This window comes from Amblyomma americanum, chromosome 1 (assembly GCF_052857255.1).
Source record: "Amblyomma americanum isolate KBUSLIRL-KWMA chromosome 1, ASM5285725v1, whole genome shotgun sequence".
NCBI lineage: Eukaryota > Metazoa > Arthropoda > Arachnida > Ixodida > Ixodidae > Amblyomma > Amblyomma americanum.
In genome coordinates this window covers 46036095-46053417 of record NC_135497.1, presented here as the reverse complement: position 1 = coordinate 46053417, position 17323 = coordinate 46036095, and the positions used below count along the sequence as shown (strand labels likewise).

The following is a 17323-nucleotide window of genomic DNA, read 5'->3' as shown; positions in this document are numbered from 1 at the left end:
AACTCGAAAGTTCCTCATTTAAAACGATTTACAAGGTGATAACCAAGTTTCTTGTAGAAGCACAATATATCAGGTTTATGTTTGTGAATAAGTATTTCTAGATCTGGAAGAGAAGACAATACGGATCGGCAATTCCATTTTAACACTTTAATACCTGCCATGATTATTGACCAATTGAAGAGGTAGAAACCGTCTCTTTAAGGATGTAAACATGGGGAAGAAGTTTGGGTGGTACTTTTTTAGCTTTCATCTGTGGAGAACTAGAATTAGAGACGAGGAAGGAAGGCGCTTGAGCGTAGGGCGCGACATTTCGACATTTGTGTGCAGGTGTCAGTGCGACATGCACTGCTAGGAACAGAGATGTTAGGTGGGACCTGGGGTGCATCAGGAGGTGATTTTGAGTGGTCCTGCACAAGCTGAAACAGATGCAGACGTTGCTGAAAGGACGGTTGTTGATGGTGACACAGATTGAACTACAACAAACTGAGCCACCGCCTCAGAAAATGTGTTCAGCATTCGCTCAACCACATCATTTAGGGCTTTTTACACTGTGGTCACAGTTGAGGCAGTCAAGTTGGACTCAATCTCCCCAACAGAAGCGCGCACACGACTAGCGTATGAGACTTTCCTGTTAAGAGCAGCGTAGGCATCGACTCTAGAGCACCGGTTCTCTTTGATAATGTCCAACAAGCTACGCTCTTCACTACGTTTTGCGCAATTGGCATCATCAGCTGAGTGAATGTTGCTGCAGATGCAATGAGGCTGCTCTGAGGTGCAGTTATCAGCAGAATGACCTTCTCCATATAAACGGCAAGGGGTCTCCGACTTGAATGCTTTGCCGCTATGCCCGAACCTAGAGCAGTTGATGCATTGAAGAGGGCGGGGTTCTAGTGGGTCCACAAGGTAAACAATTGGCCAGATTTTAGTTCAGAAGGGCAGGAAGAGCCAGCAAAAGTTGTTATTACAGATTCAGCAGCAAGACGTGAACCATTTGCCTCTCTACTACAGCGGTAGACTGAAAGGACCCGAAGTCCTGCATCCGGAAATTCTTCTAGAATTTCGTGCAGAAATGGTGCTTGGTCAACATCACGTACGATACCATTGAAACATGCAAGCTGTTCAGGAATGAATGCTTTCACCGGCAATGAGCTGGAAATTTTGCACTAAAGCAAGTTAGCAACACAATAGGCGCCTGAGGGCTTGCACACAATGCCTGAATGGCCAAATTGACGCATTTAAGAGATCTGCAGATAATGGACTGTCAATGGTCTTAGCTCCTGTTGACTTAGTTTGGGGGTTTTCATTTTGTTTGCACCCTCACCGATTGGGACGAGAACAACGGGAATTGCATCAATGCCATTTTTTGGAAGGACTCAAGCGGCAGGCTTTGGGCTGGCAAGCTGGCAAACCAAGCTGCCAACCTTTCACCTGGGGAGGTCAACGACATCTTTCAGCAAAACGCACCGTCAGATTCACATGAACTGTGCCTTAACCTACACCTTGGCCAAAACCCCCTCACATAGTGCGGGCTCACCAATGATGAACAAGCCGGAACCACCAGGAGAACCAGAGAACAGCAGTTGCCAGCAAAACACATCAGCCAAGCAAACTTCTTCCTCCCCGTTTCCAGTCACAAATCACAGTTCAGTGACAGTGCTTCATCCTTTTTCATTGCTCCAGGTATGCAAAGAAGATTCGGGCACTGCTGAAGTCGTACCGGATCGAAACCGAAAGCGAGGCTTTCTCCGGGGCTGTGTCCAAGCTCAGCAAATATATGAAGGAGAACGACCCTACGGACATGGCCATGGTGCTCGAGAGCCAGGTCGAGCATGTGGTGCGCCGAACGCGCGAGGAGTTTTTCTCTGAGCAGCTCGACGAGGCTCACGAGAAGCTTAAGGCCTCCGCCTGGTACCAGGTGAGGCGTACTGCGCTTTCAATCTGGTATTCAGCTGTGCTATCGTCAGTGCATATTGAGGGAAGCTGGGCATTCGAACAAACGAGCCGAAAAAAGATATGGCTCATGAACGCAACGATAAAGGCTGCCGCTTTATAATCTTGACAACGGTGTTGTAGTCGTTTCACTTTCTTTGTCCTTCGCTTTGTTATTTAGCCATATGTAGAACTTAATGGCCGAAATAACATCTCAGGGAGGAATACCAGCACCCGCAGATTTAACGCGGATGGTGAAGCATGTGGCTTGGAGGACTGACCCCAGTGCCACGGAGCGTTGGCCGTTATGTCTGAGACCATGTTGCACAGTGTGTTTGCAGCGGCTGACGATAACGGGTGGCCATAGGATGGCCTGCCGTCTCTATCGTCGTTAACGGTGCTGATGTCACTCGAAGAGACACGCTCGATAAATCGTGTTAAGCTTGCGGGCGGTGTCACAATGCAAGATAGGAGATATATCTGTATTACAAATTAACTTTCATTTGCGGTTGAGTGTGCGTGTCTGCGTGTGCAAAAGGAGCCGATGTCACATCACGCCTTTAAAGGTGGAGGTGCAGTGTCTCCGCAAAATTTTCAGCGTTTTTTGAAGATATTTCACTGCGATGCATGTTTTGCCAAAGGTCCATGGTCTTGCTTCGGCGTGTTTCGTTCGACGCGACTCCATACTGAACACCTTACGGGGACTAGTTTAAGGCTAACACCTTGTGGAAGACACATTGTAAATGTATTATGCTGTGTCGGGGAGCAGGTGACGTACGAGCTTCAGTCCTCCGAAGGTGGCATCCAGAGCTTCCCCTGGGTGGTGTACGATGTGCTCATGCGCATCGTGGTCAACACGTCCTCTTGCCTCCCTGTGCCGGCATCGCGCAACAGCTTCTGCCAACGACTCGGGGCGCTGCTGCTTGGCCTGCCGCACCCTGGTGGCGGCGACCAGGACGGCACACAGCACGGCGACACGCAGGTGCTGACCAACCTGCTCAGGCTCATGTACGACTGGATCGACTCCAGTCGCGAGTTTCTCTTTGTCAAGAACACAGAGGAGTTGGGCGTCTACAAGAGTATCATGCGCGAGGCCTGTTTTAAGGTGCGTGATGCCAGCAAAAAAGCTGCGTTGGGTGGATTTCCTGGGCTACGAGACCAAAGAGTAGACCTACAAGCTAGAGGGCTTGGCTCCTTTATGTGCTTCGTGCATAAGGCTCTTTTCTGCATCGCCGTTTGCTGGCTAGAGTTCGCCATCCAACGGCCGTAAGAAGCGGGGTAGAGGCAGCAATGTGGTTCGCCTGTTTGAACAAAACTCAGTCTGTTTTTTAAACATAAACGTAGCATACAGCTACATGTGGCAGCTTTGAAAGGAGGCGCCATGTGCTGTTGTATGGGAAGCTTGCGAAGTGCTGGCATTTTGTTTCGTGTTCTGATATCACAGCTGCGTCGATGGTCTACCAGGATGATGATGACGACCTTGTAACTCGGTATAGGCGCCAATTTGTGTTGTGTGGTATGAATATAACGTTTTAACATAGCACCCATGTACTGCGCATGTAGCGGATGAGCTGCACTTGGCCAGCGGTAAAGTAGACGCACCTGCCTTAGACAATCGGCTGGTACGATCACGACTGGGATAGTACGTCTCCGCTGTCATAACTGAGTAATAACGAGCAGTCATTCTACACTGACGATTTCTCCTGCCTTATGTTCGGCTTTTTTTCAAACAACAGGGAAATGTGCACGATTGGGCACGTAACCTGGATTGAGGTTTATTTTGTGAAAATCCCGAGAGCTTAAGTAGGCTGAGAGGGTATTTACAAGCTCCTTCAAGACATTTCGCACGCTCCCAGTATGAAGTGAAGGCGACTCTATGTGGTAACACAGTAAGCGAATGTCATCGCTCTACCAAGAAAAACGTATTCGTAGATAAATGCACTTAAATATTGTGTGCCATCCTCAGCGTGGGGGAGTTATCGGTGGAGGCTCACTATTCACCTCCCATCACAGGTGTCCCGCTCCATCTCGAGGGACATGCCGCCGCACAAGCTGGTGATCCTGTGCCTGCGCTTTGCGTGCGCATGGTGCCTCAAGATCTTCCAGGGCGGAAGCGACGGGGAGGTGATCTCCAAGGAGTGCCGGCGCCGCTACCGGCTGGGACACCTGGCCCTGATCACGCTCAACCGACTTTCCATGTCCGGCAACCTTGCCTACCTTCGCAGGGCACCCGAGGGGTGCCCCTCCACAGAGCTGATCAGGTTTATTTCACACCTTTCTTCTAAACAGGAGTGACGTCGCTTGAAGAACTGAATGAATCCAGTGACGTCAAGGTGCATTTGCCCTTAACGCTGTGACGTTACCGAAGTCGCCTGTGAAACCTGTGAACAACCAGTGTTTGGTGCTTTCCGGTGTCGCCGACATCATCAGGAATGCATATGTCCGGGTTGGCCAGGCAATCCTGACATCGAGGCGCACTTAAGCCTCAGATGGAGATTAAAACTGCCTGTACAAAATTATTTGCAAATAATTATTGTCTCTGTGCAGCGGTGGGTCGAGCTCATTGTCATGATTACTAGGCCTGCGGACCTCTTTCAAGGCAAAGAAACTGACAGAATTTTTTCTGTTACCCTTTAAAGGGGAGAACAATCAAAATACGTAGCAGACAGCTTCTAAAGATTTCCAGGCAGCAGCGGAGGCATCGATTCCTGTTTTGAGCAAGGGTACTGCTGGGAATTCTGTACCAGTAATGCTCCTCTCTCCTATTGACTCAAACCCGGAATTGGTCGTTAAACATTCGCGTCACCTTTGTTGAGGGCTTACGTTGTGCTCATGTTCTACGGAAACTTAACGTAGAACACCACTGACACAGGAAAGACGTCCGTGAGTCTGTGAACATTTTTCCGTGCGCACCGCTACATGCTTACGCAGTTCACAAGGAGTCTAAGGAGAGCAAAGATGTAGGCCAATTGGTGAGGCCTAGTTGCTTGGGAATACACTGCACATTCATCAGATATTGCATCAATCGGCGATAATCGTCATATATTCATTACCCTCCTCAATGCCTTGCTTTCATGCTTTCCTTGAGGTGTTTTCTAACGAAACGCTAACGAACCGTGCCATGAGCCCCAATTGGCAGGCTGTGTGACTGCCGTTTGTTACGTGTGTACGTTACCTGCATGCTTGGAGAAGTGCTATAAAATCAGCATACGCCGTCTCAGTGCCATTTATTGAGGAAGTTAACAGAAACAGCCACTGCATGTTTCGCAAATCCAACCTGCGAATTTACAGCTTTTTTAAAGCACCCTTACTCGCAGTGCATCGATATTTGTATTCACCGCAGTATCCTGAAATGCGTTAATAGTAGTCTGTCAACCTGTTGGCTGTCCCCAGGATTTACATTAACCGGGAAGACGAAGAATTCTTCGAAATCCTGCGCCGCTACGAGGACATCATCAAGAAGATCATGATGGACTGGTCCGGCGTTGAGGACATCCAGTGTGACCTCAAGACGGACCGTATGGACGAGTGGTTTCTCCAGCTAATGGTCACCGGGAGCCGCTGGGCGCTGGAGCGCCTCAAGGAGATCGTTGTCTACCCGTCTTTCCGCAAGGTGCTTTTGCTCGCGTTCGAGAGGGAGAAGAACGCCATCGGTGGAACACTAGAGTGATTGCCTTGATGCTTTGCACCGGCAACAGAATTTTTCTTGAAGGTGTCTAGGTTGGCAGCCCCCTAGCTAGGGGGCATGGTGAGGCTGTGGCCGGTTGGCGATGCTTCTGGAGGGCAGCTGACTTTCCCACTGTGTCTTTGGATTTGATTTTACTGTTGCTTTTTTGCTCTGCTGCTGCATGGGCTTCTGGTGTGTGGAGGCAGGCGGGTTGGTGATAGATGCATGGTTCTTGTGGAGGGCAGAGTAGGGAGGTCTTTGGCACTTCTTGAGGCTTCACATAGAGAAAATTTCTTGTCTTCACACAGATAACGCTGCCCTTAGTGCTATTGTTGCAAACTTTTTTTTTACTTGGCAATTACAACTTCCTGGAAACGCCAATAAATGGCTACAGCGACGTGGCGTGTGTCCTTTCCACAGGTTCTTTGATAAATCAGAGCATAGCGACGGATTCATCGTGCGATTCAGTATCTTGGATCACCCACCGGTCACCGAAGATGCAATGAACGTGTTAAAGCATCATTTTGGGTGTTTTCTCAAATCCTCTTGCCAATATATTAGGATATAGAATTTATTTATTTATTTATTTATTTCAATAACTAAAAGGCCCCTGTGGCAGTAGAGAAGGAGTGGAGTGCAATAATGATATATTTATCATCATAACACAGGAATTGCAGCAATTTAGCAGCAATAGAAGAATTGCGGCAAAACAGCGGCAATTTTATTTCAAGTTTATTTCGTTTGTTGCAGTGACAGTTTATACCGTTGAAATGTATGGCAGTAGTGAATTGCATTTTCCCTTTCTCGAGTGGTCTGCTGATGTGCCTTCCAAAGGAGAATGCCAAAGCATAATGCTAAGAAAGTGAGCAGCAGGAGGGATACCCAGCGTGGATCATTGGGGATGTGGTTGAAGGGGAGCGGGTAGCAAGGCTGACGGACTCTCCATGCGTGCTCGAAGTGCCTTCAGCCGACAAGGAGTCCGAGCTGTGGTAACTCAGGCTTGGGAGTAGGAGACAGGGAATGAATTGGTTGTGAGGAAGGTTTCCAGCCTTGCAAGGAGTTTTGAAAGAGTGAGCGATGAAGCTTTTACTGATGGTTTACCTTATGGCTGACATGCAACTACGAATGCCACATACACGAGTGGTGACAGCTTTGCTCTTATGCTGCATGCCACTGAAATGAACATGAGCTAAATGGGCTCCATACAAACATTTTGTGTTGTGTTTGTGATATTTTATGCACTTTATGAGCTCACCAATATTTTTGTTAGTCATGAAACAGTCTTCTATGTACGTTTGTTGTGTAAAGTATTTGCCCCTTATTTCATATAGTGGTGTTGGTTTGTTCGGTTAAGAGTCTGGCTGTTCCTCTAAGAGACCTTTATGAATCTGCGCTGACAAAAGATAACGGTGGTGTGGAGGATGGTTTGTCCCCTGTCATTGCTTAAGCCTGTTCAGCCATTCGCCATGCATTGGGAATAAAAATATTTTGCAAAAGTTCTGGCTCTTGTCTGTGCTGAGAGAGTGGGTGGGCACACTCAAGCTTTATCCATGAGTATCATCATAAAGATCAGAGATTACTTAGCACCGTTAGGGACAAGTTGCCCCATTCGCCTCTGTTATGTTGTAAAACGATTTAAAGTTGCACTGAAGAGGAATCTGAACTCAGCTTTTTACCACGGGAACTCTACACGTTCTGGGCATTCTTAGAAACTTCTATTTATTGTCCTGTGCTTCCAATTACCCTAATTAAATCAGAAGTAACGTACCGGCTCGCGCCTTTTTTGAACTCAACGCGGTAGGGAGGAGGAGTCAACTAACGCGTCGAGTCCGCGGCGGCTTGTCTCTCTGGCATTGGTGGAGTGATACGTAAATCAGAGTCCACGTGTATCTTTATTTCCGCGGGCCTAATTTTCGGGTATATTGTCTGTGACTTAAACTGTTTATTCACAAAAACATAAAAACTAAATAAAAGCTAAAGTGAGCTGCCACTGTACTCACTCAAAGGCACTCGACGCGTTGGTTAACTCCGCCTACCTAGCGCGTTCAGTTCAAAAAAAGGGGGGAGCCGGGACGCTTAATCCGATCTAAGTTTCTAAGAATGTCCGGGATGTGTAGATAGAGTTCCCGTGATAAAAAGACGAGTTCAGATTCCTATATTGGGCACCTTTAATTTCTGTGAATGCCTAATTTTCTCGTTTTGTCCAGAATCACATAAACAGCACATTGCAAAAAATTGCTGCCGTGAATAATGTGGTAAAAAGGAGCACTAAGGAGCTTCTCACTTATCCTTTCCAAAATTTAGCACTCTCGAAATATTCCGGTATCGTGAGTTTGCCTGAATGTGTGAAATATTAACCTTGAGAAAAATGACTTGTTTACGGTATCTCATTTCGGAACATGAACATGGTGCTTGGTCCATTGTCTACTTTGGGCATTGCGCATGTTAACAGTGTATATAGCGCTCCTGTTCATTCCTGCGTGGTGCACATAAATGCTAAGCGATGCAACATGCTGTAACATGGCGGATGCAAACCAACCTGCACATGATACTGCCATCAGAGTATCGATGGCAACTTCTGTTGCAAGTATAATAAATACTGTTGAAGGTTCTCATGTGTGATCATAGGTTTTGGTTGCTGTAGTATCTGACCACTGCGGCAATGTTTGAGAGTTATATCCCAGCTGCAATAACTATATTTCAAATGAGGCAAAAATATATTCAAAAACCGGGGGGCACTCAAGCCTCACCATAAAGGTATAATGCGCAAGCTAATGGATCAATGCCCCATATATACAAAACTGGGCATCCTGTACTTAGCATTCATAGAACCCTGGGAGTACTCATACCACTCCTGGCGCAGTAGGGCAGCGGTTACGCAATGCGCCACTAACCTGTGAAGGCCGATGCTGCCACTGGTGGGACATGTGCGATCCAGGTTGCTCTTCTCAGCAGCCTCTCTCGACCAATAATTAATATAATTGCCACGGTGGGCAGTTTGTGCACAGTCCTGTGGGCATGTTGTGATGCCGCCACAAGGTGACATGACTTAGCTGGCCCACCCACCTTCTAAGTTGCTTCTCTGGGGATTTTTCGCTTACTGTGGCCGATGCCGACGTCGAATGTTCTGCCACATGAACTCCCTAAAGCTATCGCGTTAAAAGCACCTGTATTCTTATATTTCCGTGCACACTGCAAAACCCCATATGGTCAAAACAGTCTGGAGTACACCAATACATCTGCCTCACAACCGACTGTCTATTTTGGGCGCATAAAAAGGCAGTGGCCAGTAGCCTTCCCCCATCTGCTAGCAGACCCTTCTCGTCTGCCGTCAGTGAAGAAAAGTACTCGTTATTACAATGTGCACGGGTGTAAAATCTCTTTGTTCATCTGCTCAGACAGCTTTTGCTGTATGAATCGTCTCTGGATACATTCAAACACGCCAGCATACTACAAAGACCGACATGCATCTTGCCTTCAATGTAAAACTTATATTTTACATCCACATGGTATTTATTCAATCTTGGCCCACGATGTAAGCGAGGCCCTATGCAGTTGAATGAATCCCTGTGCAGTGTGAACGCTTCTCGCGGTCGCTGAACCCAGCGATTGTCATGTGCCCTCTGGGCCTAACCGGAATCATCTGGGTGCTCGGCGTAGCAGCAGTCCTCTGGGACGCGGCGGTCGTTGATAATAATAATAATAATTGGTTTTTGGGGAAAGGAAATGGCGCAGTATCTGTCTCATATATCGTTGGACACCTGAACCGCGCCGTAAGGGGAGGGATAAGAGAGGGAGTGAAAGAAGAAAGGAAGAATTAGGTGCCGTAGTGGAGGGCTCCGGAATAATTTCGACCACCTGGGGATCTTTAACGTGCACTGACATCGCACAGCACACGGGCGCCTTAGCGTTTTTCCTCCATAAAAACGCAGCCGCCGCGGTTGGGTTCGAACACGGGAACTCCGGATCAGTAGTCGAGCGCCCTAACCACTGAGCCACCGCGGCGGGTGCGGTCGTTGACGACGACGCTGACTCAGACGGGCTGAGGTTCGCCGATAGCCTCTTGATGGGCCGGTCCAGTTCGTTGAGCGCGTTGTGCAGCTGTCCCAGCAGCACATTGCGCTGGCCGCAGTTGCCGTTGTAGTCGTCCATGTCAACGGTCACCACGGCGATACTGCCCATACGCATTCGCTTGGCGAACAGCACCTGCGCGGTATTTGTCGACCATTAACTGCCTTCCAGGCGTAAACACAAACCCGGAAGGCGTACCCGTCCGACGGCTCACTCACTTTGGCCTCGGCTGCTGAGCCCAAGGTTGCGATTTTGAATCCAGCTGTGTCGACCGCATTTAAATGAAGGTGAGAAACGCTAAACTCTGTGGCAGCTGTTAGCCCGTTTCGCGCATGTGGTGCTTCCACGTGGTTTTACTGGCCATGTGCAAAGTTTAGCTACCGCTGCGTTTAGCGTTTTTATGGATAGCATAAGAGTCCCATGTCCCCGCACTCGCCAATGGTGTCACACCTTGCGACCGGCAAGGTAAAAACTGGCAGCTTAGCATATGCTAGAGCCACCTGCCAAGAACATAGAAGAGACAGCTGCGGCATGCCACTGTTGGCAGACGGCAGTGCAGAAATGAGCATCACCCTCTCCTCTTCCTGGGGAGAGGTGAGAAAGTCAGCAAGATGACCGCTGTTGGAAGAATTCATATTTGAACAGCGCAATAAAACAACGGGACACAACGAAGAAAGGACACCACAAGCGCTGACTCGCAACTAGATTTTAATTCACGTCCAAGCATCTTAAATACTAAGAACGCCAAACACAAACAAGAGGGAAAAACCAAAAGAAAAACGATACAAAGCTGCTAATCATGCCCACAAAGGTGACAATCAGCACGAGCGCGAGACTACACATCTTGGCCGGATAAAAACATCATCTCTTTATCAGTTAGTGTGACAGAAGGATCACTAATACAGCTATCAGGTTCCAAGCGGATGTGAAAAGCCTCCAAAATTTCCCGCGTTAGGCTGTCATTATGTTTTCCTAGGATGACGGTGTTAGACAACAGAGGGGTGCAAGTACCTTCTCTCCAGTGGCGGGCAAGGTTACAAGAAGACCCATTACCTCGGGACCTGTGGTGCTCACTAAGACGAGCGTTGATGCAACGTCCTGTCTGGCCGATATAACTCAACCCGCAAGTGCACGGAATCCTGTAGACAACCCCCACATTACAGGGCACAAAAGGGTTCTTATGGTTGGTCTGACAACCCCCAGTCTTTTTCTTCGCGGTTGTTGCCTTAGCCTTCTCTTCCACCTGCCTGCAAACACCTCTAAGTTTTTTAGGCGCTGAAAAGACCACATCAACATCGTATCTCGCCGCAACATTCTTCAAACCATGTCCCACACCATGCGTGTAAGGCACCACCACAAACTTCTTTTTTTCCCTTTTTGGCTTATCCCCGCTCTTGATCCATCTAAGAAGCTTATCGCATTCCCTGGAAATCACATGAGAAGGGTAACCACTAGATTTTAATCGGCCAACTTGACGCAAAATACTTTCATTGATTCTTTCAAGACATGACTTGTTCATGGCAGATTTCAGGCTAGAAAAAACAATGCCATTTTTTACCAGTTTTGTGTGGCTTGATTGGTAATTTAGAAAAGACTTGGTAGAGCGAGGGAAATATTCCCAACACAAATGACGCTCTTCCAACAACAGTCTTAAGTCCAGAAATTGAAGTACATCTTGTTTAGGAAGTTCAGTCGTGAAAGTTAGTCCCATCGCGCATTCTCTGAAAACCTTCAGTACATCTACCACGCTACGCGTCAAGTAACCCTTCTTAACAAAAACAATATAATCATCGACATACCGAAAAATCCTCAGAACCAACCCGTCACATCTCCTGTCTATGGATCTGTCTACCCTGGCAAGGAAGATATTGGCCTGGTGTGTGGTTTTTTGGAGCCGTCAAGAGGACACACCAGGCGAATTTGCAAGATCATGAAGTCCGAATTGTGGCGTCAAGCACGGTTCTTCAAAGACCATCTACGGGTTATTTGTGGCAGGACCGATCGGCAGCAAGGCTTCTCGGAGTGGTGTGGGACGATGGATTTTATTACAGAGTTCCTCTGGAACTCAGTCCGGACAGGCTTGCCGAGAAAGAAGAAGGACGCTGCGGAGCAAGGAAAGGTTGTTGTCCTGGGCGAATGCGACGTGCCGGAAGAACATCTAGCAACTCTCAGGTTGGGACCGAAGTTTGCATATGACCCACGGTTGAAAGCTACCGAGAAACTTGCCTTGTCAAAGAAAATATCCCGGTTGGCAGGCAAAGATAGTCAGTTTCAATGCATCTCGGAATGTGTCGAAGTTTTCGAAAGAACAAAAGAGAAACCACGGAATTACCACCGCATGAAAAAGCTCGTTGACTTTGCTGCATCTAGTGGTCTCAGGATAATGGTCGCCGACAAGGAAGGGTGCTTCGTCGTTCTCCCTGCTGGCACCTTTGAAGAAAAAGCGCATCAAGCCTTAACGAAGAACTTCAAGTCCGTAACTTTCAGAGCTAACAAAGTCAAGGCAAGTGCCCTTCGTCTTTTGGAGGAGAACAACTTGCAACGCCTCGCGGCTTCTGTGAAGAGCGCAAAAGGATCGCACCTTCAGGTTTTCTTTTCTGCAAAGACGCATAAGGACAATGTTCCCTTCAGATCTATCGTGTCTGAGCACGGCACTTGGCAGTTCTTCGTGTCTAGCTATCTTCAAAAGCATTTGTCGTGTTTGATAATTGAGGATCCTTTTCACATCTCTAATTCTGGTGCTTTGGTTGACTTCCTAAAATCCAATAACCCGGGAAGGTGTGATGCTTTCAGCATTGATGTGCAAGACCTATATTATTCTCTACCTCATGATGACCTCATGAAAAGTGTAAAAATGTGCATCGCTGATTACAACAATGAAACTGATTTTATTGCTAGATGTGGTGTGTCCCTTGAGAGCTTCTTAGAGATTCTGTCTTTTTACCTCCGTTCAACTGTCATTGAATGGAAAGGGAAATCGTTTGCGCAGAATGATGGAGTGTGCATAGGATCTAAAGTAGCACCTGTGTTAGCCAATATCTTCCTTGCCAGGGTAGACAGATCCATAGACAGGAGATGTGACGGGTTGGTTCTGAGGATTTTTCGGTATGTCGATGATTATATTGTTTTTGTTAAGAAGGGTTACTTGACGCGTAGCGTGGTAGATGTACTGAAGGTTTTCAGAGAATGCGCGATGGGACTAACTTTCACGACTGAACTTCCTAAACAAGATGTACTTCAATTTCTGGACTTAAGACTGTTGTTGGAAGAGCGTCATTTGTGTTGGGAATATTTCCCTCGCTCTACCAAGTCTTTTCTAAATTACCAATCAAGCCACACAAAACTGGTAAAAAATGGCATTGTTTTTTCTAGCCTGAAATCTGCCATGAACAAGTCATGTCTTGAAAGAATCAATGAAAGTATTTTGCGTCAAGTTGGCCGATTAAAATCTAGTGGTTACCCTTCTCATGTGATTTCCAGGGAATGCGATAAGCTTCTTAGATGGATCAAGAGCGGGGATAAGCCAAAAAGGGAAAAAAAGAAGTTTGTGGTGGTGCCTTACACGCATGGTGTGGGACATGGTTTGAAGAATGTTGCGGCGAGATACGATGTTGATGTGGTCTTTTCAGCGCCTAAAAAACTTAGAGGTGTTTGCAGGCAGGTGGAAGAGAAGGCTAAGGCAACAACCGCGAAGAAAAAGACTGGGGGTTGTCAGACCAACCATAAGAACCCTTTTGTGCCCTGTAATGTGGGGGTTGTCTACAGGATTCCGTGCACTTGCGGGTTGAGTTATATCGGCCAGACAGGACGTTGCATCAACGCTCGTCTTAGTGAGCACCACAGGTCCCGAGGTAATGGGTCTTCTTGTAACCTTGCCCGTCACTGGAGAGAAGGTACTTGCACCCCTCTGTTGTCTAACACCGTCATCCTAGGAAAACATAATGACAGCCTAACGCGGGAAATTTTGGAGGCTTTTCACATCCGCTTGGAACCTGATAGCTGTATTAGTGATCCTTCTGTCACACTAACTGATAAAGAGATGATGTTTTTATCCGGCCAAGATGTGTAGTCTCGCGCTCGTGCTGATTGTCACCTTTGTGGGCATGATTAGCAGCTTTGTATCGTTTTTCTTTTGGTTTTTCCCTCTTGTTTGTGTTTGGCGTTCTTAGTATTTAAGATGCTTGGACGTGAATTAAAATCTAGTTGGAGTCAGCGCTTGTGGTGTCCTTTCTTCGTTGTGTCCCGTTGTTTTATTGCGCTGTTCAAATATGAATCAATACCAACTCGCCCAGTTCGCAGCTTTAATGACTGTTGGAAGAACCTTGTCATATGCCACGGCTGGCAGGTGCAAAGTCATGCATGGCACCTCACAGTGAGGTTCTTATGTTCCCGCATTGTCACAGCTTATAACGATTAGGTGTCCAAATTTTCGCAGCTCAGCGTAAACGGCAATTCTTTAAATGGTGTGTGTAACTAGTACAACTTAACGTGTGCATGACCTTCATTTGTCATGAAGTGTTTTTACACCCCCACAGCTGCTTTGAATGCGCTGTCGATCGTACCGTGCGTTTACCTCATTCCACATTAACACCGGTTCTTCCGCTACGAACAGCACACCACTGCGGTCACTGTAATGATTGTAAATGTCTCCGGTCTGTTTTACTCCCGTGCAGTGGCGACAGCGCTCTCTTTCTCGCTTCTATCTTCTGAAGTGCTTGTTCTTGACGCGCCGTTTCTCCTCTCCCGCAAACTTTCAAAGCGCGTCTCGCCAGCCGCCTCGAGCGCGGAAGGTGGTGTGCCTCTCTTTCTTCCGCAGTGGTTAACGGTGTGGACGGCGCACGACGCCATTTTTTTGGTGGCCTTTTTACCGACAGCTCTCGCTGTAAACCGTCTGCTGTGCGACTGGGGGCCACGTTAAAGAACCCCAGGGTGCCTGAATTTATGGAGCCTTCCACTGCAGTGTCCCTCGTAGCAAGAAATGAGACGCAAACAAGACAACTGAGCCACAAACAGCACTGTAAGAAGCTGCTAGCCAGGGGAAGCTCAATGCTGGCTCCTGTTATTAATTTCGAAGGTGCGAAAACTTTTTGCTGAAATCTTAATAAACCTCGCTTGTATTTACTCTCCAGGAGGTAATATGTTGGTATTATTTGTGTTTCCACCTCAGCTTCCTTCTTTTCATGGCTGATAGTATAGAGTTTGGGACTTTAAAGCTCGTATAACTCAGAAACGTACCTTCAGGCCGTGAACGCAGCACAGTGACTTGAGCTTTCAGTTATGTGGTGTGGCATCAACGTGTCAGCAATGCATTGGTCATGTGAGAGACGACGTGACAACCTAACTTTGTCTATACCCAGCTTAAGCATATCGCAAGAGTGCGTGAGGGTAATTCCACTCCTGAACAGCTGCTCCAGCATACGTCCGCGAAAGCTTTATGGCCGTAATTCTGCGTTGCGGAACTTCAGATGCTACAATAACAAGACAGGGGTAAAGAGCACGGGGTATAGGTTACAGAATGCAGGTGACGATAAGGGAAGAATTGTGTAGGTTTTCGCTGTACACGTGGTCTCAAGCACGGCGGCCACTACCTGTGACGTGAGTGCAAGCCACCGCTCCGGAATGTGCTGATGCATGCGCCGCCCTGATTTTCAAGGCGTGCTTCACGGATATGTTTTACAGGCAAGCAGTAGATTGAGTGCGACGCTTCGCAAATCAGAAACATTGCGAGCTAGGATACGCGCACAGACGTTGTTGAGAATGGTGGCATTGTTGTCGTAACCAATCCACTGTCCTTTGTCCCGGTTGACGGCGATCTTGCAGTCGGCTTCCTTGTTGTACAGTGGCACCGACAGGTCGGAGCTGAATTCGAGGCAGATCTGCGCACGCGTGCACCACATGCACGTGGTCAGTCGGCATCTTGTGTGCATAGACATTGTGCAAAAGCGCCGTGAGTGTGTGTAACTGTAGCACGTTTATTATGGTTGCATCTGGTAATACAGTGTTTAGCACCGCGCCGTACGGTAAGCACGCTAACTACGGTAATTCCAACCGCACGGATAATATGGCTAAGCAAGCATGGCGGCGTTAACAACGACAACGCTTTAACATATTCACCTCTCCTATGCTCTCTACATAGTGAAGAGAAGTGACTTTGCCATAAGGCAGGCTATATCAGCCCTAGAATTGACAGTGCAAGGAAAACTACCGTTGCGCACGCATCTTAGCCGAATTATAGACCGGACGAAACGAAACCCTCCTGGACACAGATCCTCTACGGCCATTTTAGAAAGTGACAGTCGAACCTTGTTATGACGAAACGGTTTATAGCGAAAAATTGAATACAACTAAGCACTGGCGATTCTCCTTGGGAGCGCGGTCAATATGGGCTATGAAGAACCACTTCGTTAAAACGAGGTTCAGTTGTATATCTATCGATGATAAGTGCCATTTGCGGTGGTATTGTGAAACGTGCGAAGAAGCGATCAGTGGCCAAGGCGACGACCAGGATCGGTGGCTGCGTAGAAAAGACGCGACATAAGCACCTCGAAATAGACGAGAAGCCCGCGCTCGTCGATGAACGGTCTCGGGGGCGCGGGTCCACGGACGCTGGCTCGCAGCTCGTAGCTCCCAGTGTTGCGTAGCCTGTAGGCGTAGCCGAACAGCGACAACTCCAGGGCTACGCGCTTCCGGGAGCGTAGCTCGCCGAGGAACGCCTCGCTCGCCTCCACCTGCGCGTCATGCATGCTACGTTGGATCAGTGCGTGGGTAAAATTGAAAATTGGTCTTTCAGTAAAAGAAATGGCACAGTGATTGTCTCGCATATCTCGGTGGACCCCGGAACCGCGCCGTAAGGGAAGGAATAAAAGTCGGAGTGAAAGAACAAAGGAAGAAAGAGGTGCCGTAGTAGAGGTCTCCAGAATAATTACGACCACCTGAGTATCTTTGACGTGCACCGAAATCGCACAGCACACGGGCACCTTTGCGTCCCGCCTCCATCGAAACGTGGCCACCGCGGTCTGGTTCGAACCCGGGAAATCCGGCTCATTAGCCGGGCACTCTATCCAGTAAACCACCAAGGCGGAAAGTGCGTAGGTGCAATCCTTTAAACCTGCGCTTGCACAGAATTTCTGGGCTAAGCGATGTGGAGGATGGGCCACCTGCCACTTACTATATGACGGACATCGCTCGCCCTTTCCGTTTGCAGTAACGCATTAATAATCCGTGTGAAACCGGAAATCAGGCATCCACAGCTGAAACAAAATTTGTTCCTCGACTAATCTGTTCGTGTCGCTTGGAAGGTATGTAAGGCGAACAAAAAACAGTTGAAACGTATCCTGTTTTTCGCCTGTGGTGATTATGGCTCTGCAGTATGGATGAGCGCACATTGGACTCCCAGAAATGCCTCTGACGCTTAAACTGTATTGCACAGTGGCTGCTTCGATTTCTTGCCAGCCGCTCGACCGCACTATTGTAGCAGTGCTAGTGGCCCAGTTGGAACCAGTCGACCGACGCGTGCTCTTTCTTTTCGTGCACCGAAATCACACAGCACACGGGCGCCTTGCGTCTTGCCTCCATCGAAACGCGGCCGCCGCGGTCGAGATCGGACCTGGGAACTCCGGATCAGTAGTCAAGCGCCCTAACCCCTGAGCCATCACG

General features: G+C 48.0%; 2 protein-coding genes across 2 annotated transcripts in view; one reads left to right on the top strand and one right to left on the bottom strand.

Moving 5' to 3' along the window:
- LOC144130882 (uncharacterized) overlaps positions 1 to 5599 on the top strand; it is a 29668-nt gene extending 24069 nt beyond the window's left edge. The window contains exons 17-20 of the mRNA XM_077664433.1: positions 1681 to 1915; positions 2699 to 3034; positions 3943 to 4190; positions 5323 to 5599. Coding sequence (XP_077520559.1) covers positions 1681 to 1915; positions 2699 to 3034; positions 3943 to 4190; positions 5323 to 5599 — 1096 coding nt within the window. The remainder of the gene's footprint in view (positions 1 to 1680; positions 1916 to 2698; positions 3035 to 3942; positions 4191 to 5322) is intronic.
- Positions 5600 to 8041: 2442 nt separating this feature from the next.
- LOC144130722 (chitinase-3-like protein 1) lies at positions 8042 to 16410 on the bottom strand. Its single transcript, XM_077664429.1, has 4 exons — positions 16210 to 16410; positions 15415 to 15543; positions 9585 to 9802; positions 8042 to 8072 (listed from the first exon to the last, which is right to left on the bottom strand). Exons 1-4 carry the CDS (start codon positions 16408 to 16410, stop codon positions 8042 to 8044), a joined length of 579 nt encoding a protein of 192 aa, XP_077520555.1.
- Positions 16411 to 17323: the final 913 nt, after the last annotated feature.

What these genes read in the sequence shown, in the direction of transcription:
- LOC144130722 (XM_077664429.1), bottom strand. Translation starts at nt 16,410, where the DNA reads ATGCATGACGCGCAGGTGGAGGCGAGCGAGGCGTTCCTCGGCGAGCTA. An exon ending in GGCTTCTCGTCTATTTCGAG is followed by an intron (nt 15,544 to 16,209) that starts GTGCTTATGTCG and finishes ACGCGTGCGCAG; the next exon opens with ATCTGCCTCGAATTCAGCTC. An exon ending in ATGCCACCATTCTCAACAAC is followed by an intron (nt 9,803 to 15,414) that starts GTCTGTGCGCGT and finishes AATACCGCGCAG; the next exon opens with GTGCTGTTCGCCAAGCGAAT.